This window comes from Syzygium oleosum, unplaced genomic scaffold, assembly GCF_021117445.2.
Source record: "Syzygium oleosum isolate NSW1041296 unplaced genomic scaffold, Sole_v2.1 Sole_v2.42, whole genome shotgun sequence".
Taxonomy (NCBI): Eukaryota; Viridiplantae; Streptophyta; class Magnoliopsida; order Myrtales; family Myrtaceae; genus Syzygium; species Syzygium oleosum.
This window is the reverse complement of record NW_026607526.1, coordinates 496,862-523,065: the sequence shown is the minus strand read 5'-3', so window position 1 is coordinate 523,065 and position 26,204 is coordinate 496,862. Positions and strand designations below refer to the sequence as shown.

At 39.5% G+C, this 26,204-nt stretch overlaps 1 protein-coding gene across 2 annotated transcripts in view; it reads left to right on the top strand.

Annotated features, from left to right (window-relative positions):
- The window catches only part of LOC115663656 (uncharacterized), a 28,825-nt gene extending 8,345 nt beyond the window's left edge, over positions 1 to 20,480 (top strand). For both annotated transcript variants that reach the window (XM_056306247.1, XM_056306248.1), the window contains 16 exons: positions 4,096 to 4,205; positions 4,290 to 4,390; positions 5,030 to 5,122; positions 6,312 to 6,395; positions 6,565 to 6,648; positions 7,159 to 7,227; positions 8,411 to 8,470; positions 11,295 to 11,366; positions 11,473 to 11,580; positions 11,657 to 11,733; positions 12,097 to 12,180; positions 15,469 to 15,583; positions 15,670 to 15,759; positions 18,395 to 18,460; positions 18,538 to 18,633; positions 19,987 to 20,480. In XM_056306247.1, the coding sequence (XP_056162222.1) occupies positions 4,096 to 4,205; positions 4,290 to 4,390; positions 5,030 to 5,122; positions 6,312 to 6,395; positions 6,565 to 6,648; positions 7,159 to 7,227; positions 8,411 to 8,470; positions 11,295 to 11,366; positions 11,473 to 11,580; positions 11,657 to 11,733; positions 12,097 to 12,180; positions 15,469 to 15,583; positions 15,670 to 15,759; positions 18,395 to 18,460; positions 18,538 to 18,633; positions 19,987 to 20,109 (1,432 nt within the window). In that variant the 3' untranslated portion in view covers positions 20,110 to 20,480. The remainder of the gene's footprint in view (positions 1 to 4,095; positions 4,206 to 4,289; positions 4,391 to 5,029; positions 5,123 to 6,311; positions 6,396 to 6,564; positions 6,649 to 7,158; positions 7,228 to 8,410; positions 8,471 to 11,294; positions 11,367 to 11,472; positions 11,581 to 11,656; positions 11,734 to 12,096; positions 12,181 to 15,468; positions 15,584 to 15,669; positions 15,760 to 18,394; positions 18,461 to 18,537; positions 18,634 to 19,986) is intronic.
- Positions 20,481 to 26,204: the final 5,724 nt, after the last annotated feature.

Sequence of the window (26,204 nt, the reverse complement as noted above, 5' to 3'; positions counted from 1 at the left end):
TTCCTCTTCCATAGCTGCCCTCCAGCCTGGACTAGATAATGCTTCAGCAACAGTTTTAGGAATAGGATGATTATCAATGGTCATTAGACTAGCTCGACAAGAAGCAGATAAACCAGAATATGAGACAAACTGGGCAATAGGGTGTTTGGTACAACTACGAACTCCTTTGCGATGAGCAATAGGAATATCGAGATCAGTATGTGACCGACTTACCTCAGGTTGAGAAGACGAAGTAGATGGGATAGGCTGAGGTACATCTGCAGGGGGCTCCACATGCTGACGAGGACGTCGACTATAAACATACTGGACAGGTGGAGGAATAACTGGAGAGTCCGAAGTGGGTGTTGATTCCATAATAACATATGTTAAGGAATCATCATCCACTGTAGGAGTCTTCATCGAATTATCAAAATAGACAGTAGACTCGAAAAAGGAAACATCTGCAGTGGTGAAGTACTTATGCAAAGAAGGACAATAACAACGGTAACCTTTCTGTGTACGAGAATACCCAACAAAAATGCATTTAAGGGATCGAGGATCAAATTTGGAAAGTCCTGGACGATGGTCACGAGTATAACAAACACAACCAAATATACGAGGTGGCAAATGAAACAAAGGGTCAGAAGGAAAAAGAAGAGAGTGAGGAATGGCACCCTTAAGAACAGAGGACGGCATGCGATTGATAAGATAACATGCTGTCATAACAGCATTAGCCCAAAAGGATTTATCTACCTTCATTTCAAACATCAAACAACGAGTAATTTCTAACAAGTGACGGTTCTTCCTTTCGGCTACACCGTTTTGTTGTGGTGTATCCGAACAAGAAGATTGATGAAGAATGCACCGTTGGGACATGAATTCAGAGAATGTTCTAGAAAAATACTCCTTGGCATTATCACTTCTAAGAATGCAAACAGAAGCAGAAAATTGAGTATGTACTTCATTAACAAACGCACAAAAAATAGAGAATAATTCAGAACGACTTTTCATTAGATATAGCCAAGTGGCTCTTGAATAGTCATCTACAAAAGTCACGAAGTACTTGAAACCCAACTTTGAAGCAGTAGGACATGGACCCCAAACATCAGAATGAACTAAAGAAAACGGCCGAGAAGCCTGTTTATTGACTCTTGGACTATAACTAATACGATGCAATTTTCCAAACTGACACGACTCACACTCAAAACTAGATAAAGAATGAAACCGAGAATCAATTTTCTTCAAACTTGCTAAAGAGGGATGTCCCAAGCGACAGTGAACTTGATGTGGAGAAACTGCTAAACAAGCTACACTGGTAGCATTATCAAACACATATAGTCCCCCTGACATATGTCCTTTACCAATCTTCTTCTTCGTCTTCAAATCCTGAAAAACACAGGAATCAGGATAGAAGGTTATAGAACAGTTATATTCTTTGGTAAGATGACCAACATACATAAGGTTAAATGGAAAATTTGGGAGGTACATGACAGAGGATAAAGATATGGAGGATGTCAGTGGTACGGTGCCTATCCCTTTTACTGTGGACAGAGAGCCATCAGCTAATGTAACACTAGACAAAGACTCGTGAAAGACAGAAAAGATACCTGAAGATCCAGTCATATGATCGGTAGCACCTGAATCAATGACCCAGGGGCGAGAGGTAGAGGAAAGACATGCTGTTGCATTACCTGTCTGAGCAAAAGTAGCTGTGGAAGAGGAAATTGGCGAGGAAATTGGCTGAGAAATCTGGAACTGATTGTACCTAGCAAGTTCCTCTTCTGACATTCTAATCAGTGTTCCTCCTTCAGAAGACTGCGAAGAAACACCCAACTCTACTGCATTGGCTACATTAGCGGCAGTACGAATGAGGGGCTTTCCATGAAGCTTATAGCAAAAACGCTGAATATGTCCAGGCATACCACAATAATGACATGTTCGTGCAGTCCCAGATTACTCCCTTTGTCACTAGAGATGCTACCATATGACCGTGATTGGCCTCTATTGAATCCACGGCCACTACCACCACTATTAAAGCCACGGCCACTACGACCACCACCACGACCTTGACCACCACCTCGATTTCCTTGGATTGCCAAGGCAGAACTATCACCTATGGGGAATATATCCTTAGATGACTCACGTGAAACCCTTAAGACCCGAGAAAAGGTCTCCGTTAGTGAAGGCACAGTATTTCCTCCAAGAATTTGTGAACGAACTGCATCGAACTCTGGTCCAAGTGCTCCCAAAAATCCCATAACAGCCAATTGTTCTCGTTGCTCCTGCATCGTCTTAACATCAGAGGTAATTGGCAAAAGATGATTAAACTCCTCATACATTTGTTTAAAATCAGCAAAAAATTGAGTAAGAGACCGATTCTTTCTGTCACTCTAAAGAAATCTTGGGAGATTTCATAGATCCTTGAGAAATTATTTTCCCCGAATAAAGGACATTCAAGTAATCCCACAAATCCTTAACAGTAGTGGCATGTGTAACTAAGGCAGCCACGTGAGATTCCATAGAATTCCACATTTGCCCAAGAATTCTGGCATCTATGGTATCCCATTTAGTATCAGCAGCAGTTCGTGCACTGTCAAACGGTGATTTTGCTCTCTTCCGGTCAATACTATCACCACAATTCTCTTCCAATGCTGAAAGTTGGTGATCCCAGCTAATTTTTCCTCGCTCAAACGATTAGAAGATGTAGATACGACTTGATCAATACTCCTTTGTTCTTATCTCGCCATAATCACTCACACTAAACCGAAACAAAACTCCACAACCTATCACAACAACTTCAAAATGATCGACCAAATCCGAACCAATCAACACATCGGTTCGACCGGTAATTATACGCAACAGTTAGCCCCCTCTCTCAATCTACATGTATAGCACTACACGTAATCGCCAATTAGCCAAACCAACATCACATCCAATCATCCAAACCAACATACACGCGATAATCTCCCTTCCCTCAAGCATACGCAACCAAGTCAAACTTTAGAACACATTCACCTCCTCCTTCTTCTTCTTCTTCTTCTTCTTCTTCTTCAATTCCACTTCAATCAGCAGCCATCGAAGGGGTCGTTTTTAGGGTTTAGGCTCTGATACCATGTAGGAAGAATAATGATGTATATTTTATTGATCAGAAAATACGGTATATATACACATCAAAATCCCAAAAACCATTATACCCTTTAACACATAAAAAGTTCAATGATAAGGCACTAAGGGGGTGCAAACCCTCATACAAAAAGCCCAAAAAACTAAAGCCGTATGCAGAATAGTTCTCCAAAGTGTATAACTTTAAGCTATATGCAAAACAGTTGTCAAAATAAATCATGAGCTATATCGACAAAGGAATTTACATCCTTTTGCAATTACCCGCTATACCAAAGGTGTACAACTTTCAAGCCAATTTTCAATAACAAAAGAAATGGAAGATTCCTCTCCATCTAAAGCTCTCTTGTTCCACGCCTTCCAAAATCAACCAAAAAACAGAGGGAGAGGAATTGAAATAATACCTCTTTTCTTGTTGCACTGTAAACAAATGCCCTGCCAAGCCCAAAGTTTGCTCGATGGAACCTCAAATAACTCAACTTAACCCTGTGCAAGCATAGGAAATTGTCCAGACCATTCTCGTCCAAACCATTATCTAAAGTAAGGATTCTTCTCAAGTTGCTTCCCAAGAGAAAAAAAAAACCAACAAAGGGAAACTCTGTCCAGAACCCTCACTTTCCAAATTGCTTTCCAAGGACAATCCATTGTACCACTGCCGACCTCCCTATCTAGCAGCTTGTAGTAAGACTTTACAGAAAAGATTCAATCTCTTTCATTGTTCCACACCAAAGCATCCTTACCATTTGGAGATTAATATATTGTACCATGCAATTGGTTCTGAGAAAGTATTAAAGTATATGATGCTGGAGGAATTTAGGAAGTAATGCACATGTGTGTGTCAGCAATTTGACCGTCCGCTAAATTGTTTGATGTTCCAATGAATGGCGTGTAGTTAAAACGTCAAGTTGACTCTTGATATTGTGAAATAAAACTATGAAATTAATGAAAACCACGAAGATAGCAGGTCTAATATGCTTAAATTGCTTTGTAATGTAGGTATGGGTCAGATTTTGCAGCAGAGGCTGCACGCAAGTACTTTAAGAAGGTGAAGAATGCTCAAGAAGCTCATGAAGCAATTAGACCAACTGATATCCGGAGGTTGCCATGTAATGTTACCAACTTTCCAAGACTTATTGACTAATGTGTTACAGATTGAGGCATGCTATTAATGTTCTTTTATTGTCTTGTAGCATCGCTAGTTAATATACTTGATGAAGATTCTTTGAAGTTGTACACTCTTATCTGGTCTCGTACTATCGCATGCCAAATGGAACCTGCTGTAATTAATCAGGTAAGGATATGATAAGCTTCACGAGTTTCTACTATGGAGCTTTTCTTTCCTTCTCTCTTTCTCCCCAATTAGTGAAGGCCTTTTCTGTTTGTTCAAGCACGAGAATGCAGTAGCTTTGTCCTATTTAATTCCAAAAATGCCCTAAGAAAAATCCAAAAGTTACAAAGAAGGAAAAGCCCTGGAATAGGTTGCGAAGGGTTATCAATGTGTTCCCATGGTCTCTTCCTTGGATGAAAATTTTTAGGATGAAGTGTATCTGATAATTTTCTCTAACATCCCTTTGCTGACAAGTGGAATGCATGCTTGGTCAATGTTGATAATCATGGTTAAGAGAAGTTGCTATAGCGACTCAAGTTAAATTCAGTACCATTTGTAAACTTTTACTCTAAATTTGTTCTGGATGAGAGAGTACTAAACCTCAGTTCTGGAAATTTAGGAGTAATAAACCATAAATCAATTAGTTATGGAAATGGAAGAGGTTCTATGCTTCCCCAGTCAACATTATGAATTAGATTTGAAGCATGTTCAACTATAACAGTGTTCTCAGTTTTTGTTGCTTTTATCAACTATGTCGGTACCTGCTTTTATCTTGTTCATAAAGGTCGTTGACTCAAGGACTAAAGTCTTCTTCTAATCCAGATTCATGTGGAGATTAAGAATGCTGATGGGTCTATTGTGTTGAATACTTCAAGCTCGAAAATTGAATTTCTTGGTTACCAGGCAGTTTTCAAGGTATAAAATCTTTATCAGCATGTTTGTGCTCAGTACACTTGTGTCATGGCTTCTATGTTAAAAATGTGTGAAATTCCAAGCAGCTCATTGCTGTGAGTGCCATTTGAGTTTGTCATGGTAAAGTATCATTATTTCAGATTGTTATTAGTCTCTTTCTCTTAGTTGCCTAATGTTTGGGCCGTAGCTATTTGCTCACTTCTTGTTCACCATTTGACAAAGTCGCAACACCTTTGCACCCGTCGGTACACCTCTTTGTATCACTTTTGATACGAGGTTTTTGTGTTCGGCTTCTCTTTGTAAGTCACGCGTTGAAAAGTTTATATACTACTTACCTTACCGAAAAAAAAAAAAAAACAAGCATGCTTATCAAATGTAAGAAATGGTACTTGTAATTTCCGAAAGACCAACAAGCTTATTTGGGAATTTGATGAGGAATAACATTCATATTGAGGATGTTCAAATAGATATAGAGGTGCACTCAAGAGTATCTGTGGATTCATGGTTTTTAGTGCGAGAAAAAGTAAAATTGAACCTACTTTGAGTGAGGGAGTCTTGCTGGATTTTACAAGTGGTTAAAATAGAATCTAAAAGTGTTTCTCCCGAATTGGAAGCTGACTGAAATCTTAAATGAAGATAACCATGTGGAGACTCGCAGTGTAAGCAAACATTTATAATTAAATGTTATCCTACTTCCATGTGTATTAACCAGTTTCTTTGCCAGTATTCTGACTTATCATAACAGGCATTTATAGATGATTAATGGAGAAAAAAGGACAAGGAGTATAGTTTTTTATCGGTTTATATATCTCAATGTGAATTTGGTCTATGGAACCGTGATTTTGCAGAAGAGCATCTTAGTTAGTCAGCTTCTGCACAGAAAATGTCTGAGCCGAATCCATTGTAGGAAGAAGCCTTACTTCAAACGAGAGAGCTAGATGTCAATGATAAATTTGAGTAATATTGTGTAGTTGGGAATCTGCTTATGTTTGTTTAGAAAGTTGAGTTTTAAAACGTGTTTTGACTGCATTTGCATGTTCTTTTATAGTGCAACATTTAAGTCTACAAGGTGAGTCATGTTTGAGGCTTTGTTTTCGGTGAGAGCCAATGTTTCGATTGGATCAACTCTTGTGGATGGGTATTTTTTTCTTTTGCCAAGCTACTTTTAATACTGCTGTATTTCTATTTTTAGGATGTGGAAGCGGAAACAGTGAGGTCTAAAGAAAATGAAGGGAATGAACGTGATGAAGCTTTTGAAGTACTGAGCTCTCTGAAGGTATAGAACCATCATTAAGACGATATAGAAGAATTAATGTTTGTCTTGCTAAGTAAATCCGTGTGAGGAGATGGAACTATATCAGAGTTTGTTCATGATGATCTTTTGCTTATAATTGCCAGTTTACTTTCAAGTTCTATCAAGATTTTAATGTATATTTGTTTAGTAGGTTGGAGATTTACTGACTCTCAGTGATGTGCGATCCAAGCAACACTACACTCAGCCTCCATCGCGCTACTCAGAGGGTGCATTAGTAAGTTACTGTCATTTTATCTATATAATCGAACTCTTCTAAATGGTTTCGGGTAATGTTCACGAAGTGCCTAATATCGGCAAGGACTCCATCTTCTCATGTTCGGAATGATTCTGAAAAGCTGAAGTTCATTAGAAAGATTTTATATTTGGAGGTTATTGTTTCGTTGATTTACTTGCAACATGCATCGTTGAGAAGTTTTGTTCTTTCTGTAACAGTATGTGTTTGGTGTTTTTGACGGTGTTCAGGAGGATTTAAGAGTGATATATTTATATTCATTTGGTGTTTTCCAGTTTTCACGAGGGTTTTCCCATAGAGATTGGGAGGGAGGGGTCTATATAGCTGTTATCCCTTTGACTGGATTCAGAGTAATCTTCTGGTTGAGATTAGAAAAATAGTAGCTGAGTTATGTTAAACTAGTGGCTGAGTTATGTTACTGGGGATGCTAGTTTTTGTAATTTTTTCCTTTGGATGCATTGTTCTGCATCTTTACAATCTTAAGTGTTAAAGGTTAAGAAGCTGGAAGAGCTTGGAATCGGGAGGCCGTGTACATACGCGAGCACACTGAAAGTGCTGCAGGTAAATGCCTAGAATTGCATGCAGAAGGCAGTGAATGTTCTGATATTGTGCAATTGTCATGATGGCAGATAGCATTGAGATTTGAGAATCATGAATGTGCATAGGGTGATTTTCTATGAATCTCATTTCAATATAGAAATCATCAACATGAGTGGGGTTGGGACTTTTAGTCAAACTAAATTTGTAACATGCAGTGTTTTATCCAATGATCACCTTATCTATGTCAAGATATAACCCAGGAGGCTGTTACAAATTAAAATAAGGCAGATAAAGAATGTTGCAGAGTATGCGATTTTCATTAACTTCCAAAGAAGTATATTAGCCTTTGCATGATTTTTAAATGGCAGTGTCTTTCACTGATTGAATTCTGAACATTTCTCAAAATTAACCAACAGAGAATATTGAAAATCATCTCGAGCTACTTCTTTATATTCAAGTTTTTATTTGAGTTAATGGAGGAAGACAAAGGTAGACCAGTCATCCCCTTTTGATTTCCCAAACTCCAGGCTGATCTGACTTCTTGAAACAGTGGTCCTGAATGCAATTAATGGCTCTTCTTTTTTCCATCAGGGCCTTTGGTCCTTCTGTGGTTGATGGGCTATGCTTGATGGGCTATGCTTGTCTAGCCTTCTTCCATTTATCCTGGCAGAAGCAATAAATTTTAACTGACTTTGCTATTGCACGGTATCCTTTCAAAATTGGATTTTCATAACGGCTGCAGATTTTGTCCTCATCTTACATGACTAAACTGAAAGCTGTTGAATTAATTGCAAAGCTAAAAATTACCATCTTCATTTTGGTGAATTTTGTGATCTTGTGAATCATGATGTCGCCTATGAAATATGGCGCTTCAGATTAAAGTTGTCAGGTTGCGATATTATTTGTCAGATTTGTGTGCAAAAACAAATTTGGTCAAACAGTGGTACAGCATATTCTCTGGTGTTGTATCATATGAGGAAAATATGAGTTCTCGAATCACCATGGAGTAATAGTACTCTGACGAAAAGAGCTTATAAGATGTGGTCAGTTAAATAATTCAAATGGTTGAATTGCTATCTGGTCAATAGGTCAGTTCCAGGTCTGGTCCAGTTGGACGAACACTGATCGCAGTTGTCAGCTATAAATCCTTATCATTGCTATCGTAGCAGCAAATCAATCATGCACTTTTTTTTCTGTGGTTCAGGACAGAAATTATGTGACAGTAAAAGCCCGTGTCCTACATCCTGAATTTCGTGGCCGCATGGTATGTTGCTGTTTACTGAATAAAATCATGAAAATTCTGTCTACACAGTAGTCATTGCTAAATTCAATTTCAATCATGGAAATCACTTACATAGTCATAGACTGTAAAATATGATGAGTTTCAGAAATGAATTTTGTGGACTGTTTTCTTCTGTGTTAGGTTCTTCTGAATTTTTTGAATGTGACTTTAGATGGATACAATGAGGTAAGAAAAGTAGAAACTTGGATCGTGTCGGATGTAGGAAGAAATTCCAGATAGGCCTACAGCCAGTACTAATGGTGAGGTCACAAAAGAACCATTTATTCCTTAATTATTCCTACTTGTCAGCACCTCCTCAAAATGGCTCATCTTTTGCCATAGATTGACCGCTGGATCTCTCATGTAGAAACCAGAGGGCTTCCAGTAATGGATGGAATCCTGTCAGCATACTGATGCTTGTCCACATAGCATTTTAATGATGGAGCTATCCCTTAATTTGCGGTAGTTGTGCAGATTATGCTCAGAGGTCTGGAAATTTTGAAGCTCATCTCTTGCTCTCGTTGGTGTTAGTGGGTTTGTGGTCAGTTCTATGTTGGATGAGCTATAGCCTTGAAGGACTGAGCTTTTAGTGGCTTATAAAGAATCTCGTTCCATTTCTTTTGGTTGGTTGGGGAAGAAATTTATTCAAGGGCTCTGGAGAACAAAGAAAGCTCCTTAAGCATTGATAAGGGCGAATTGCTGTGTGTTTCTTTTTGTTGGTCTTGGGTATTTGATTCAGACATCTTTCTAGACATTTAGAATCTTTTTCCTTGTTGTTGGTCTGCACTGAGGATGCATGCCCTTGGTGCTCTTGCAATAAACTGTGCCTATCTCCCAAAACAAATGAGAATAGGTTCTTAGCAACATAAGTGGAGAATAGGTTATCATGTCGTGTTGATAGATACAGTAGGATGACTCAGTACTTGTTAATGAACCTTGTCTCTGTCGCTATAGGTATGTTGACAGAGAACTAGAGAGATTTTTATTATGATGGTTGATAAAAAATTTAGTTTATTTGTCCGTAAAAGTTAAAGAAGTTGGGGGAGTGGATGAAATAGGAAACTTATGTTTGAAATTTTGCAAATAGTAACCCAAATTAGATTCTGTAAAAAAGGTGGTGGTAAAGCCTTGTCAAAAGCATTCGTTTATGCGGTGGCGAGAGAACATTGTCATTAAGTTTGCTTAAGATGACTGAAGACATAAGTGGTTACTTAAGCAAAGCTGAGTTAGAAACCACCTATAAAAAGTTTTCCAATATATGCAGTGGTGAGAGAACATTGTCATTAATATTGCTTAAGATGACCGAAGACATAAGTGGTTATTTAAGCGAAGCTGAATTAGAAAACCACTTATGAGAAGTTTTCCAATATATGGTAGGTTTATTTAAAAAAAAATCTTCCATGAGGTAATTATGGGCCTAGAGTATGCTTCCGTTTAAGACATGAATTGAGGACATGATATTATGCAGCATGTTTGTTAGGAACGGAGGAAAGAAGAAAATTAACTAAGATGATTCCTCTCCATTTTATGTCTCATTTGGAACGAAAGAAACAAGAGGGCGTTTCAAGGAGTTGAATTCTCTTGGAATTGTTTTAGAATTAATTGGTTAAACACCTTCAATTTTGGTATATTGGGAAAGTGAAATGACATACTTCTAGTTTGTTGGAATGTTAGGAGCAACATTTTTAGCCATAAATTTGTTCATGGGTGGCTTTCCTTTTGAAGCCATTCTTTATAGAGGTGATACCCCTTGGTGCCTTCTTAATGAATGGTACCTTCTTAATGAATTTTTGTGTATAATTGGAAAAAGAAAATCATGTACGTTTGTTTTTCAGGTATTAGACTATAGGAATGAACAGATTCTTTCTTTTACTATGATTTGTGTTGTGGCATGTTACTGGAATAATATTTGGAAAAGTAGGACTTCCATCTATGATGTCTGACTTGTCTGTGGTGGTTTTGGGCAGAGTAGACAGTGAACTTAAGATGTTTCAGTGAGAGGAGGAGGTTTAGCGAATGAGCTCATATCAAGAGAATAGGACTTGGGAGAAGGCCTTAGATGAAATTAGGAAGTGCTGAATTGGGACTTGTGGAATTGCAAGTACGTATTGTAGGATATAGATGGATCCCTTAAATTGTATGATAGGGGGTAAAAAGGTTTAGCAGTTGTTGTTTGATCATTAGCACATGATTTTCATTTTAAGCATTACTTTAAGTGAAGTTGAAAGCAACTTGAAATCACGGAAATGCAAAGGTGTATTATGAGTCACTTAAGAAATTGCTTCCATAGACAGCAAGTATGATTAAGTTAGAGTTTCTTGGGAAATGTGAAAGAGATCTTCTGTTACTGGGGTTTGTCATTTTTCCCCTAAAATAAGAAGTGTTTCTTTGGTCATTATCTAGACTAGGCATTTGCCAGGTCTGTAGGAGATTGTCGATGAAAGAGATTAATTGTTTTGACTTACTTGGAGATGGATCTTTTGATTCTAGTGTTGAATGAAGATTAAAATCTAATAAGAACTGGGTTTTACTATTAATCACCACTGATTTGACCGATATGCATTTGGTTATTGAATGCTGAATGTCCCAAGCTCCACAGTGACACAGGTAATCATAAGGCTTTGATAATAGTTTGTTCACTTATTTAAAGCTTCTATGTGCGGTTTATTCTGTTTTATCTTTGTACTCTGAATGTCATCAAGACGAAAAATGGGTTAGAATCTGTTTTTCTTCTTGGCTTGGCCCTCCTCAGCTGAAAGAATTGTCTATGCCTGACTTTTTATCTGTTTCTGCTTTTGATGTTTAGGTGTCAGCATTTCTTTCTCACCATTTTTCTGAGGTCACGGACTATAGCTTTACTGCTGATATGGAGACTGAGGTAAACTCTTTTAAATCATAAAATGTCTTTTCTGTCAATGATGACTCCAATTTTCGGTATGTCTGCTGATTTTGGCTGATCTTGTCTAATAAGTACCACTGTTCAGCTCGATAATGTGTCAGCTGGTTTAACAGAGTGGAAAGGTCTCCTGAAAGATTATTGGGCACGATTTAGCTCATATTGCAACCGCACTGCTACTGTTCATATTCATCAGGTATGGCTCTTTTGGTTTTTTCCCCACATGAGCCTACTAGTAATTTCATCTCAATAGAATGCTTTCAAATTGGCAGGTGGAGAAGATGTTGGAGAAGACATTTGGGGACTTTTTATTTGCTTCTCTTCGTGATAAAAGTAGGAAGTGTCCAAGGTATACGCAAACATTACTTGTTTGTGTTGATGGTCAAATGTAACAAGCATCTAGTTTTATCCTCCAAATTTGATTTACTTGAACAACTAGCTTGTCATTGGATTGACCGATCTATCTTTTTTTCTTAATTCGTCTATAGAAGCTGAACCATGACTATTGTCTGAGTTTGCAACGTATATACTGTTCTTTGAAAATGATTGGTCTAGTCGGTTGATCTGGTGGACAGTTTGTATGTGCTTTTGCTTGCTAGATGGAAATTTATGGAGTTGGTCATCTATTGGAAAAAGCTGTGGTATTTTTTGCTCATATGAAGGTGTTATGATGTCCTTTATAGTCTTTAATCTATAATCGTTGATTTTTCAGTTGTATGGAGGGCACTTTGATATTTAAAGTAAGCAGGTTTGGTGCTGGCTACTTTATAGGTTGTGATCAGCACCCTAAGTGCAAGTTAGTCTCTCTCTCTCTCTCTCTCTACTATACAGAGGTAGCAATGATTGCATGCCTATTTCATATTATCTTTTGCATCTTGCCAGTGATGGTTCTTCATGAGAACATAAGATTGGAATTCAGATGTTCTTGACCTGAATGCTGATGGATTAGACTGAATTTACTACACGATGTCTAAATTGGGCCAAAGTTATGACTTGAATGCGGATAGATCGGACCTTTTCTTTTTTGGCCAGCAGATAAGACTGTGTTGAGCATAAGATATTTTACTCAGTGTTGGCAAATTTAGATATGACTCCATTACATGACCTGAAACAGCACAGCGCAATGCGTTCAACTAGAGAAATTTCCAATGTGGCTTGGGAGGCATGACATAATGCATTTCACCAGAGCACCACATGGATGTGATAAATAAAACCTAGTTGTTTTGGTTTGTTAACAAGAATGATGCAAAGTAGAAACGAGTGTATGGCATGCCAACATGAATTATCAACCTAATATAAAAGTTGACCCAATTCAGGCTTGACAGATTTGATCTGTAATAAGATATGCTCTAGATTGTATTATTTCCGGATCTTTTCTGTTTTTAACAATGGTTGGAAATATCGATTGTCCTAATTGTAATATTTCGTTAGCGTTTCAGTGAGAGCACAAGACATTTGAGTGATGGATTGTATTTTTAACTATGCAAATTATTGTCGACATTAGGACGTTTGACCTATTATTGAGCATGACGTGCCATCATGATCAAATAAGCTTGTAAAACGCGTTTCTTCCAGATTTGTCAACTAGTAATCCTTCATTGTGTCACCTGTCTCTAGTTAGAGTTCCACTTGCTAATATTGACTGGCCTGACATCTCTATGTTCTGCTTACCTAAAAAAAATCATAACTTTCTACCTTGTAGTAGTATAGGATATAAATCTTTTCAATATATGATTGGTCAATTCACCTCAGAAATAATGTTATATCATTAAAAAAGAAATGATTGGTTGAGGTGCAAATTACTGAAAAGGATTCAACTTTTGATTCTGTTTCAAGTGATATCTCTTGGTGGTAAATTAAGTGAGTTAATTTACTTGGGGGTGGGTGGTGTTGCCAAGAGATGTACAGAAAGAGCTCAAAGCCAAAACGGACCTCTTGTACACGACAATTAATTCACATTGTTAATCAAAGCTTTTAGATCCAAAAGTTAATACCCACTCCATCAAAGAAATTAAAACTTTAACCAAACTTTTAATTACTTATTATGTGTCCAAACTAACCAAAAAGTAGGAGGAACTGAGTATCCTATGGAGACGGATTTGAGTACCCTGCCAATCCCATAGCTCTTGCTAACTGGATCCAGCTATAACCCAGCATAGCCTCATTGAGGCATAACAATTGCCAAAAGATCTCATCCAAGGATAATGAAGAAGAAGACGCGTCAAGGTATTTTTATTCCTTTTGTTCTTCTTCTCTTCTTCAGATTGTCCAAAGTAGGAATGTCTTCCCAAAAAGCTTCCTAATCAAAGAAAGCAACCAGTAGTGGAATTTTTTCTTTCCAAATAGCTTTCTAAGGAAAATTTATCCTACCACAATCGCCGGTCTTCTATTTCAGGCAGTAAAAGGATCTTACCGACAATAAGTCATCTTTGACACAATTCTAAACCATTACATATTAGAGTTGCAGTGTTTGCGAGAATCAATCAACAATTAAAGAAATCAGCAAAAGCTTCTAACTCCCAATCTCGGGCTCGTCTCGAAAAATCAATCACCCCGGAAAGCCCTCCAAGATTGAATTGGTAGCAATCCTCCACAAGTGCCTCCTTGCTCCTATTAATATGAAAAGATGCGAAACCAATCTTTACCACCATACTTTTGCTCCAGAAATCACTTTCCAATTACTTGTATAGTGAGGCTACCTTATCTTAAAATATGAACATAGTCCGCATTCTATTATCTAAATTAGGCTGTTTCATTCGTGGAAAATAAGTTGGACGTGTGGGTTATTTTTTTCTTTTGTGCTTTAACCTTTTACACTAACATTTGAAATATGATTGTTATTAATTTCTGAAGGCTTGAAACCTTAAGATCCTATAGGCTTGAAATGGGAAGTTATTTAAAATTTATTTCCTCTTTAAAATTAAAAAGAATATAAATGTGTTTTTTTCCTCATTTTGGCGGGATCAAGTTTGGAGGAAAGCAAAATAAGCATTTGCCATAAACACTTCCAAACACACCTTCTCTTTAGTGCATTAATTTTATGTATTGTCAATGTTGCACCCACTTGTACTTTCAAAGCGAAATTATGAACCAGAACTTTTACTTCCTATATAATACGGCGAATAATCCAAATGAATGCTTCAAATATATGGCAAATTAAGCCTACCCCTTGGATGCTGCTTTATTGACAACCGTTGTACTACATCCCCATCCCTGTACCAGGACCCCTAGCATACCACAATGTAGCTGACATTGATCCAATTCTAGTTAAGCATAGGTCTATTAGGATCTTATTTTGTATTGCTATTTTGATTCTTTGGTGCTAATACTAATTGAAGTATCTCAATGGTGTCAGTGATGTACTTGTATCTATTGTGGTTTTTTAGTTTGATCACATCAGTTTTTTTGCGAGAAATTCTTCTTATGATGTTTAGGATCTTTGTCTTTGATGCCTATGGAATTTACCTTTTTCAAAATCTAAAACTTACCAAATGAATGATTGAGGTGTTGTGTTGTAATTCCTTTCCTCTGCCTTTTGTTACAAGAAGAAACTCTAGTATGACAGTTAACCTGAAACAACTTGATTCAATGTGTTTTTATTATGTAAAAATAATAATTGAATACTGCAGCTAGTTTGAGGAATTCTGCATTGTTTGCTGGCATTACCATAACTTAAGATTCAAATTTCAGAAATGACTTTAATAGCTATTTTCTTAAAGTTGAGTCCTTAATCGAATCATGTACCTGAGTGTGCCCTCTTATTTATTCCCTCATAGGTAATTTTGTTGTTTTAGCTGTTTATGGATATGGAATTGTTATTGTTTTAGCTGTTTATGGATATGGAATTGTTAGCTGCTTAGCTTATTAAACGTTAAGCAGTGTTCTGTGCCCATCTCCGGCTATACAAGTGAAACTACAAGCTGAGACTTTCTCTCCACTTGTCCTGTCAATAGTAGTAAAAGGAATTCCTCTGCATCTGCTTCACCATTTGGGATTCTCATGTATGAATGCAAAAAGCACAACTAATATTGTCTTCCACTTTGTTCATTGCTGCCAATAATATTCTCTGGTTTGATATATATAGGTATATTGCTAAGACACTATACGGTGATGAAGAAGAAGAAGATGCTACTCCTCAGACTAACAACTCAATCGAAGAGCCAAAACTTCTGGGTCTTCATCCAGGTTCCAATGAAAAGGTTAGCTTGTATGTCCTTCGTTATTGATAGGTAATCGCTCAATACATTCACTTAACTTTTTTCTTCAAATCCTTTTATGCTTCTAGATTCTTCTTAAGAATGGTCCATATGGATATTATGTACAACTTGGTGAAGATAGGAAGGGGTACATTCCGAAAAGAGCCTCTATTTCTCAGGTACTATTTTTTTTTTCAAATAAATCTAATTCAAAGCTATCTTCATACTAATGTTCAAGTTTTGTAATGATTTTTTTGTTCCGATTGGTATACAGCGGTAGTTTTATCCACTGTCATTCTTTTCCATTTTCATTCTATTTTCCCCTTGGGGTAGTGGGGAATAGTTTGTTTGCATAGGCTTAGTGGAAAATGAGAGGTTAACAGTTGTGAGACAGAGAAAAGAATGTGGAAAGGGTTGATAAATTTTTTCTTAGTTGGTGCAAATATTTGTGGCTACAATCACTCATAATTAGACAGCTTGATCTCCTCGCTTGACACAGCTGAGAGCAAGCCATGATTATTCCATTCCGGTTATTATCATTCCATAGTATTTAAGAACGGCATTGTCTGTCAAGATTCACATCGAAGATGAGTCATGCAGTGGTATAATTCTAGTTATTTTGTTTTTAAGTATCTTATTTTTTATTTTTTCTTTTATTTCTTTATGAGGTCAATAAATAGTCATGTGCAGTCATTTCACTTTTAACGAGCCCCGGTGATTGAGATTAGAAGTTGTTATGTTAGATGAAGGCTTGAGATTGTCTTACATCTGTAATCCTATTATAAATAGGCCTTTAAGTCACTTTGTCACTGGTTTTTCCTCATTCAATTAACATCCTGGGTTTCTATAAACCCAAGAATTTATTTATTCCAGGTGCAGTTTGTCTCGATTCTAGCCCTTGATTTTTTTTTTGGCTTAATTGTTTGGCTGTTTTTCACTTCTCCGCTGCGGCGATGGAACAATGTCCTGATGCTCGGAATTGTCTCTTGCGCTGGGAATACCCTTATAGACATGAGGGGATTCTGATCTTGGTCACAGGATCCGTGTTGTCTTGGTCACATAGAGAGATGATGGTCACACTGAGTCATGTGCGATTAAAACTCACATGAACTTCACACTCTTTACATGGGTTATAAATGATGTTCTTTCTAGGCCTAAGTCTCCTGCCTCATATAAGCATCTAGGGCCACCCTAGTTAGCTATAGTTAAAAATTTTAAGAATTGTAAGCATAGATTAAAGGAAATGTTTTTTTTTTCCAAACAGGCCCTCAGTTTATATTACCTTCATATCTTTCTAAGACAAATGCTAAAGCAACTTAGTTGATGAATAGAAAAATAAATTAGTATCTTCAATGTACATAATATATGGAAAAAATGAAGCTAGAAATATTTATCTTAGCTTCCTTGAAAAGTAAATATTCTCTTTTTATTATCAATATGACTGTCAAGCCCCCCTTTTTCAATCATTTTCAGCTGAGTCCTGCCCTATATTTATAGAATTAGACATGTTTGCCGTGTTACCACACCTAATTCCAAATAACAGGAGCCACTATTGATTCCCATCTTGGAAAGGAGTGGCCTATTGAGTTAGTGAGCCTCTTAGTGAAAAAAATCAGCTATCTGATCCTTTGGTTTATCTGAGGCAATCAATATGTGTTTGTCATTTGCTTTTGCTTGATGAAGTGCATAGTAGTACCCTTTGCTGTATCATGTTATGACATCGAGAGCAGTATTTATTGATGCTTTATTGTGCCTGTGCTGCAAAAGTGTCATTTTGCTTGCCAGAATTTGCTCACTCGAATCACTTAACAATGATGTCCCATGTTTCCAGCTATATAACTCGGCCTCTGCACTAAATCGTGAGACTACCATCTGTTTGCTAGCTGAATTTCCAGCAAATGTACAATAGCTCGGTGTAGGCCTCCAGTCACACATTGATCCAGACCAATCAAAATTGATTAGATAGCCGTATTTGTAAGGTTATTTCGCAGGCTTGTGTACCCAGGAAATACTGATCAACATGACATGACACTGGTACCCGTCATTGTTGGACGAATCCAAATGCCCTTGGACTTGTGCTCTATGGTGAAGCCACTGGGACAAAGCTCTCTCCCATGCATTTTCTCTTTTTGAGAGAGATAGAGGTGGCAGAAGGTAAACAATAAAAACCCTAGAGTCCGAAAGAAGACTTGTTCGAGCAAACCGTTGAAATTTCCATGGCCTGGGTACTGACTACTAAGCACCAGTATGCCTGGAGTCTGTAGAACCTTGGCGCAGACAAGATTTGACCAGGACATGCAAAAGGGCTGCCCTTACAAGCCAGAATTTCACGAGCCTATAAAGTGTCAAAGGACTTCCCGATGGAAGTTAAAGTACAAATTAAATATATAGCTAACAAGAGAGGCTTTTACAGAAGGCAATATCTTAAATTGAATTGCAATTCAACTATTTGATTCAAAATTCTGTGACTGCAGAATTGAGCAAAAAATATCAAAATAAATTACCAAAATATTCATCTTACGTGATTCGAGACATTGAATCCAGCTTACATCTCTCTATTTTATAATTGCCATTGAGGTTTAAAAATCATCTTATGTTTGTGTTACTGCACATTTGACTTGGATGATAATCTAGTCGATAAGTCTGTTTGTATTTTCTTAATATGTCAGAGCTTTTCTTTTTGCTTCCTTTTAGTTTTTTGGTTGTCTTACATCAGTATGTCTGCACATAATTAGACTTCACGGCCAAATCCATACAGATATAGATGGATGTGTAATCTATGTGTTAGGACTAACTATAGTTTGTCTTCTTCAGACAAAGGAGGTGGATTCTATTACCATTGAGGATGCTCTTGAGCTGTTTCGATATCCTGTGACGTTGGTATGTCTTCATTACTGGAACATTTGTTCTTTATATTCTTAGTTACAAATATGCGCAATTTAAGTGTGATTATGCAGGGTAACCATCCGAAGGATGGGCAGCCTGTGATTTTGAAGCTTTCAAAGGTTGGATTTACCGTCAGACATAGACGCACAATGGCTTCTGTTCCTAAGGTGATCATTGTCTCTAATATACTCCTGTTGTTTGGTGATCCCAATCAATTTTCATTCTCTCTTTGCATGGGTTGCTTTCCTGGTCTTAATTAAGTCTAGCATATTATGGAGAAGCAATAAAAGCGGTGAAGAAGTCTCTGAATTGAGTATAATACTGTCAAGATTGGGAGTCTAGTGATTCATCTATTTCTGTTTCTTATATTGCGAGATGATAATATTCTTAGTGCAATATGTCAATTATTTCATATCATTAGGATGTAAGTTGCCTCCACTCTCAGAAATAAGGTTTAACTGGCTTGGAAAATTTTTTCTCCATATTTTAGAAGGTGTTGCTCCCGGCATGGGGAATCCCATGTGAGATGGATGAATCCATGGAGCCCAATAGACTCACACAATTAGGATTGCTTATGCTTCCTTTAGATCTGAGAAGTAATTTCATTCATTAACCGCATCGGCAGTATGTTCACTGAGAATAACAAAAAATACTTAGGTAAAGTTTGTTCAACAAACTGACAACCAGGCCATTGCAGAAAGTTTCCTTAGCTATGAGTTTGCCAGAAGATTGTTGCTGAAGGCGTTTGAATACGTGGAATTAATGAAGTAGCAAAGTAGCCAACCTCACTTGGTGAGGAAAAGCTCGTCATTGCTCCTCTTTTACTAGTTTTTTCATCTCAAGAACATCACGATTCCAGGGTTTCAATTTTTTCAAATGAAGGATGTTGATGATTTATCTTTTTTTGCACCTGTTTATTTTATCGGTGTATTGTGACTTACAAGTGATGCTGGACAACTACATGTCTTTCTTCTTGGTTCTCGGTAATAAGAAACAAGAAGCTTGTCTTACCTCATATCCAGAAAAGTAGTTGCTCTTTAAGAAGTGGAAATAGATTTCATGGAGTCATTTTATCTAAATTGGGCTCACATATTTGGCCAATTTTTGGGCATGTGGTTTAGCAATTACAGTCTTAGGTTATTTGGTCTCAGGTTTTATGAAGCTCATTGAAGATCTTTGCATATTTCTTTGTTGATTTATATAGCATTATTGGGTGTAATCCTGAAATGAAGTTCATAAAAGCAAGTTAAATTATATTTTCCACGCATTCATCTATGTCATTTCCTCTTCACTTGATTAAATTCAGATATTTGCTTTTTCCTTTCATCATTGAAACTTTGTTTATCTTGCTTCTGATTCATTCACCTTTTTTTGGTTTAACTGTTTGATCAAATGATAGATGATTAGATTGCTTAACGCATCATGTGAGGCAGATTTTTTGCTTTTCTATTTTTTTTCTGATGATCTTGAGTGAGATAGAGCCTTGGTAGTCCTCATTGTGGATGTTAAAAACTATGCAGAACCTCAAGCCAGCGGATGTCACTATGGAGAAAGCCTTAGAGCTATTATCAGGGAAGGATGTAAGACGCAGTGGCCGACCTAAGAATAAGCCGAAAATCGAAGAAGCTCTGGAGGTCTTTTAGCTTTGGGAAAAAGAAAATCAGAAAGAACACAAATGCATTGGTCAATCGACCCTTTCGAGAAGTTATCGTGCCGATTGGTTCCCTTCTGATCCCTTGTCATTGGTCGCGGGAGATGATGTTAGAACCGTGATGGCACCGGGGATATGTAGAAGATGAGAGAATGTGTACAGAGATGTATCCACATTTGGATATATGCATAATTGTAGGGGCTGAATTGCGGTGTCCTAGGGGCCTATTTGTGTTCAACCTTTGTAAGCGTTTGGAGACAATTAGAGACAACGGTTACAATTTTGGGTGTAGGGAAATGGGTTGACCAACAATAACACCAAATAAGAGTATACAAAAATTGATCATATAATGTTTTTGCTTCATTTACATGAGCCGTTAGATTACGTGATTCTCCTTCTATAACTATCAATTGCAGCCATTGAACTAGCGTAATGCAAAAGAACCTAGCGTAATACAAATGATCAGTATAACCATTATAATGTTGTAAGCGTTTGGATAAGTAATACAAATGATCAGTATAACCATTATAATTCAAAAGAACCTAGCGTAATAACAAACTAAACATTATAATGATTTTCATCTCATTTTCCGCGTAACATTTGTATCAATCGCTCAATTCAATGATCAGTATAACCATTCCAACATACCGAATTTAGTATCTTTTGCATTACGCTAGGGGCTGTCGGCTCCCGCTTCAGATTTTGATTTTTGATCCCAGCTCAAATAGATCGGGCCGGTTCGGTTCGGTTCCTTGTATAATTTACCTGATCATATTGTTGCCGCCCTCCACCACTTAATATGGGCAAAATGTAAGGATCTAATGGGGGGCATTCCATTTGTGAGAGAGAGAAAGAGAAGAACTCAACATGGGCTAGGACCCGATCCAAAGGCACAAAGAAAGACCGACCCGACCCGACCCGTCCCGACCATATATCTTGACAATCGGACAGTTAAGCCTAACCCTTTTGCAAGGCGCCTAAAGCCTTACGAACGACAAGTTCTTGTATCCTTAAACCCTTACCAACCAGACATTTGCCTCGACCTCGATAGCCTCTTTTCCTTTACTTCGTTGCCGTTCTTCATCATGCTTCTCCCTACGAATTCAACACGTCCGACGCTTTGCACGTCGACCCCAGTGCGTGTCGGAGGAGGAACAGTGAGAGGAGGGAGGACGGTGACAAGCCGATAGTCCAATGGTAGCGCCATTTCAATGAGTCTCGGATTAAGCGGGAGCTTATCGTCATCGGCCACCGAACCACGATTGTCTTCACTCCGCCGTCTTCGGACAACCATGACTCAGGTTCTTGCTCATCAATTTCAGCTGCCGAATTGCCGTACACAAGTTTTTGCACTTCTAGTGTTCTTCACCCCTGAAATTTCTCTACTTCAAAGATGAATTCCTCGTTTGGTGCTTAAATGTTCCTTAACTCAAATAACCACTTGCAATACAACATCATCCCATAAACCATTCCAACATACCGAATTTAGTATCTTTTGCATTACGCTAGGTGCTGTCGGCTCCCGCTTCAGACTCGGATTTCTAATCCCAGCTCAAATAGGTCGGGCCAGTTCGGCTCAGTTCCCTCTATAATTTACCTGACCATATTGTTGCCGCCCTCCACCACTTAATCCGGGCAAAATGTAGGGATCTAATGGGGGGCCTTCCATTTGTGAGAGAGAAAAAGAGAGGAACTCAACATGGGCTAGGACCCGATCCATAGGCACAAAGAAAGACTGACCCGACCCGACCCGACCCGTCCCGACCATATATCGTGACAATCGGACATTTAAGCCTAACCCTTTTGCAAGGCGCCTAAAGCCTTACGAACGACACGTTCTTTTATCTTTAAACCATCACCAATCAGACATTTGCCTCGACCTCGACAGCCTCTTTTCCTTTGCTTCGTTGCCGCTCTTCACCCTGCTTCTCCCTATGAATTCAACACGCCCGACGCTTTGCACGACGACCACAGGACCCCAGTGCGTGTCGGAGGAGGAGGAGTGAGATGAGGGGGGGGGGGGCGATGACAAGCCGATAGTCCAATAGTAGTGCCATTCCAATGAGTCTTTGATTAAGCAGGAGCTTATCGTCATAGGCCACCGACCCCCGATTGTCTTCGCTCCGCCGTCTTCGGACAACCATGGCTTAGGTTCTTGCTCATCAGTTTCAGCTGCCGAACTGCCGTACACAAGTTTTGGCACTTCTACTGTTCTTCACCCCTGAAATTTCTATACTTCAAAGATAAATTACCTATTTTGTGCTTAAATGTTCCTTAACTCAAATAACCATTTGCAACACAATGTCATCCCATAAACCATTCCAACATATCGAAATTAGTATCTTTTGCATTACACTAGGCATTGTCGGCTCCCGCTTCAGACTTTGATTTCTGATCCCAGCTCAAATAAGTCGGGCAGGTTTAGCTCAATTCCCTGTATATTTTACCTGACCATATTGTTGCCGCCCTCCACCACTTAATCTAGGCAAAATGTAAGGATCTAATGGGGGGCCTTCCATTTGTGAGAGAGAGAAAGAGAGGAACTCAACATGGGCTAGGACCCGATCCATAGGCACAAAGAAAGACCGACCCGACCCGACCCGACCCGACCCGACCCGTCCGGACCATATATCTAGACAATTGGACAGTTAAGCCTAACCCTTTTGCAAGGCGCCTAAAGCCTTACGAACGACACGTTCTTGTATCCTTAAACCCTCACCAACTAGACATTTGCCTCGACCTCGACAGCCTCTTTCCTTTGCTTCGTTGCCGCTCTTCACCCTGCTTCTCCCTACGAATTCAACAAGCCCGACGCTTTACATGTCGACCCCAGTGCGTGTCGGAGGAGGAGGAGTGAGAGGAGGGTGGGCGGTGACAAGCCGGTAGTCCAATGGTAGCGCCATTGCAATAAGTCTCCGATTAAGCAGGAGCTTATCGTCATCGGCTACCGACCCACGATTATCTTCGATCCGCCGTCTTCGAACCACAATGGCTCAGGTTCTTGCTCATAAGTTTCGGCTGCCGAATTGCTCTACACAAGTTTTGGCACTTCTAGTGTTCATCACTCCTGAAATTTCTGTACTTCAAAGATGAATTCCCCGTTTGTTGCTTAAATGTTCCTTAACACGAATAACCACTTGCAATACAACATCATATCATAAACCATTCCAACATACCGAATTTAGTATCTTTTGCATTACGCTAGGTGCTGTCTACTCCCGCTTCAGACTTGGATTTCTGATCCCAGCTCAAATAGGTCGGGCCGGTTCGGCTCAGTTCCCTATATTATTTACCTGACCATATTGTTGCCGCCCTCCACCACTTAATCGAGGCAAAATATAGGGATCTAATGGGGGGCCTTCCATTTGTGAGAAAGAGAAAAAGAGGAACTCAACATGGGCTAGGACCCGATCCATAGGCACAAAGAAAGACCGACCCGACCCATCCGGACCATATATCTTGACAATCGGACAGTTAAGCCTAACACTTTTGCAAGGCGCCTAAAGCCTTACGAACGACACGTTCTTGTATCCTTAAACCCTCACCAATCAGACATTTGCCTCGACCGCGACAGCCTCTTTTCCTTTGCTTCGTTGCCGTTCTTCACCCTACTTCTCCCTACGAATTCAACACGCCCGACGCTTTGCACGTCGACCACAGTGCGTGTCAGAAGAGGAGGAGTGATACGAGGGGAGGCGGTGACAAGCCGGTACTCCAATGGTAGCGCCATTACAATGAGTCTCCGATTAAGCAAGAGCTTATCGTAATTGGCCACCGACCCACGATTGTCTTCGCTCCGCCGTCTTCGGACAACCATGGCTCATGTTCTTGCTCATCAGTTTCAGCTACCGAATTGCCCTACACAAGTTTTGGCACTTCTAGTGTTCTTCACCGCTGAAATTTCTATTCTTCAAAGATAAATTCCCCATTTGGTGCTTAAATGTTCATTAACTCGAATAACCACTTGCAACACAACGTCATCCCATAAACCATACCAACATACCGAATTTAGTATCATTTGCATTACGCTAGTTACTATCGGCTCCCGCTTGAGACTTTGATTTCTGATCCCGGCTCAAATAGGTCGGGCCGGTTCGGCTCAGTTCCCTGTATTATTTACCTGACCATATTGTTGCCGCCCTCCACCACTTAATATGGGCAAAATGTAGGGATCTAATGGGGCCTTCCAATTGTGAGAGAGAGAAAAGCAGGAACTCAACATGGGCCAGGACCCGATCGAAAGTCACAAAGAAAGACCGACCCGACCCGTCCGGACCATATATCTTGACAATCGGACAGTTAAGCCTAACCCTTTTGCAAGGCGCCTAAAGCCTTACGAACGACACGTTCTTGTATCCGTAAACCCTCACCAACCAGACATTTGCCTCGACCTCGACAGCCTCTTTTCCTTTGCTTCGTTGCCGCTCTTCACCCTACTTCTCCCTACGAATTCAACACGCCCGACGCTTTGCACGTCGACCACAGTGCGTGTCAGAAGAGGAGGAGTGATACGAGGGGAGGCGGTGACAAGCCGGTACTCCAATGGTAGCGCCATTACAATGAGTCTCCGATTAAGCAAGAGCTTATCGTCATTGGCCACCGACCCACGATTGTCTTCGCTCCGCCGTCTTCGGACAACCATGGCTCATGTTCTTGCTCATCAGTTTCAGCTACCGAATTGCCCTACACAAGTTTTGGCACTTCTAGTGTTCTTCACCGCTGAAATTTCTATTCTTCAAAGATAAATTCCCCATTTGGTGCTTAAATGTTCATTAACTCGAATAACCACTTGCAACACAACGTCATCCCATAAACCATACCAACATACCGAATTTAGTATCATTTGCATTACGCTAGGTGCTATCGGCTCACGCTTGAGACTTTGATTTCTGATCCCGGCTCAAATAGGTCGGGCCGGTTCGGCTCAGTTCCCTGTATAATTTACCTGACCATATTGTTGCCGCCCTCCACCACTTAATATGGGCAAAATGTAGGGATCTAATGGGGCTTCCAATTGTGAGAGAGAGAAAAGCAGGAACTCAACATGGGCCAGGACCCGATCAAAAGTCACAAAGAAAGACCGACCCGACCCGTCCGGATCATATATCTTGACAATCGGACAGCTAAGCCTAACCCTTTTGCAAGGCGCCTAAAGTCTTACGAACGACACGTTCTTGTATCCTTAAACCCTCACCAACCAGACATTTGCCTCGACCTCGACAGCCTCTTTCCTTTGCTTCGTTGCCGCTCTTCACCCTGCTTCTCCTTACGAATTCAACACGCCCGACGCTTTACACGTCGACCCTAGTGCGTGTCGGAGGAGGAGGAGTGAGAGGAGGGTGGGCGGTGACAAGCCGGTAGTCCAATGGTAGCGCCATTGCAATGAGTCTCCGATTAAGCAGGAGCTTATCGTAATCGGCTACCGACCCACGATTATCTTCGCTCCGCCGTCTTCGGACCAACATGGCTCAGGTTCTTGCTCATCAGTTTCGGCTGCCGAATTGCTCTACACAAGTTTTGGCACTTCTAGTGTTCATCACTCCTGAAATTTCTATACTTCAAAGATGAATTCCCCGTTTGTTGCTTAAATGTTCCTTAACTCGAATAACCACTTGCAATACAACATCATCCCATAAACCATTCCAACATACCGAATTTAGTATCTTTTGCATTACGCTAGGTGTTGTCTACTCTCGCTTCAGACTTGGATTTCTGATCCCAGCTCAAATAGGTAGGGCCGGTTCGGCTCAGTTCCCTGTATAATTTACTTGACCATATTGTTACCGCCCTCCACCACTTAATCGAGGCAAATGTAGGGATCTAACGGGAGGCCTTCCATTTGTGAGAGAGAGAAAGAGAGGAACTCAACATGGGCTAGGACCCGATCCATAGGCACAAAGAAAGACCGATCCAACCTAACCCGACCCGTCCGGACCATATATCGTGACAATCGGACAGTTAAGCCTAACCCTTTTGCAAGACGCCTAAAGCCTTACGAACGACACGTTTTTGTATCTTTAAACCCTCACTAACCAGACATTTGCCTCGACCTCGACAGCCTTTTTCCTTTGCTTCGTTGCCTCTCTT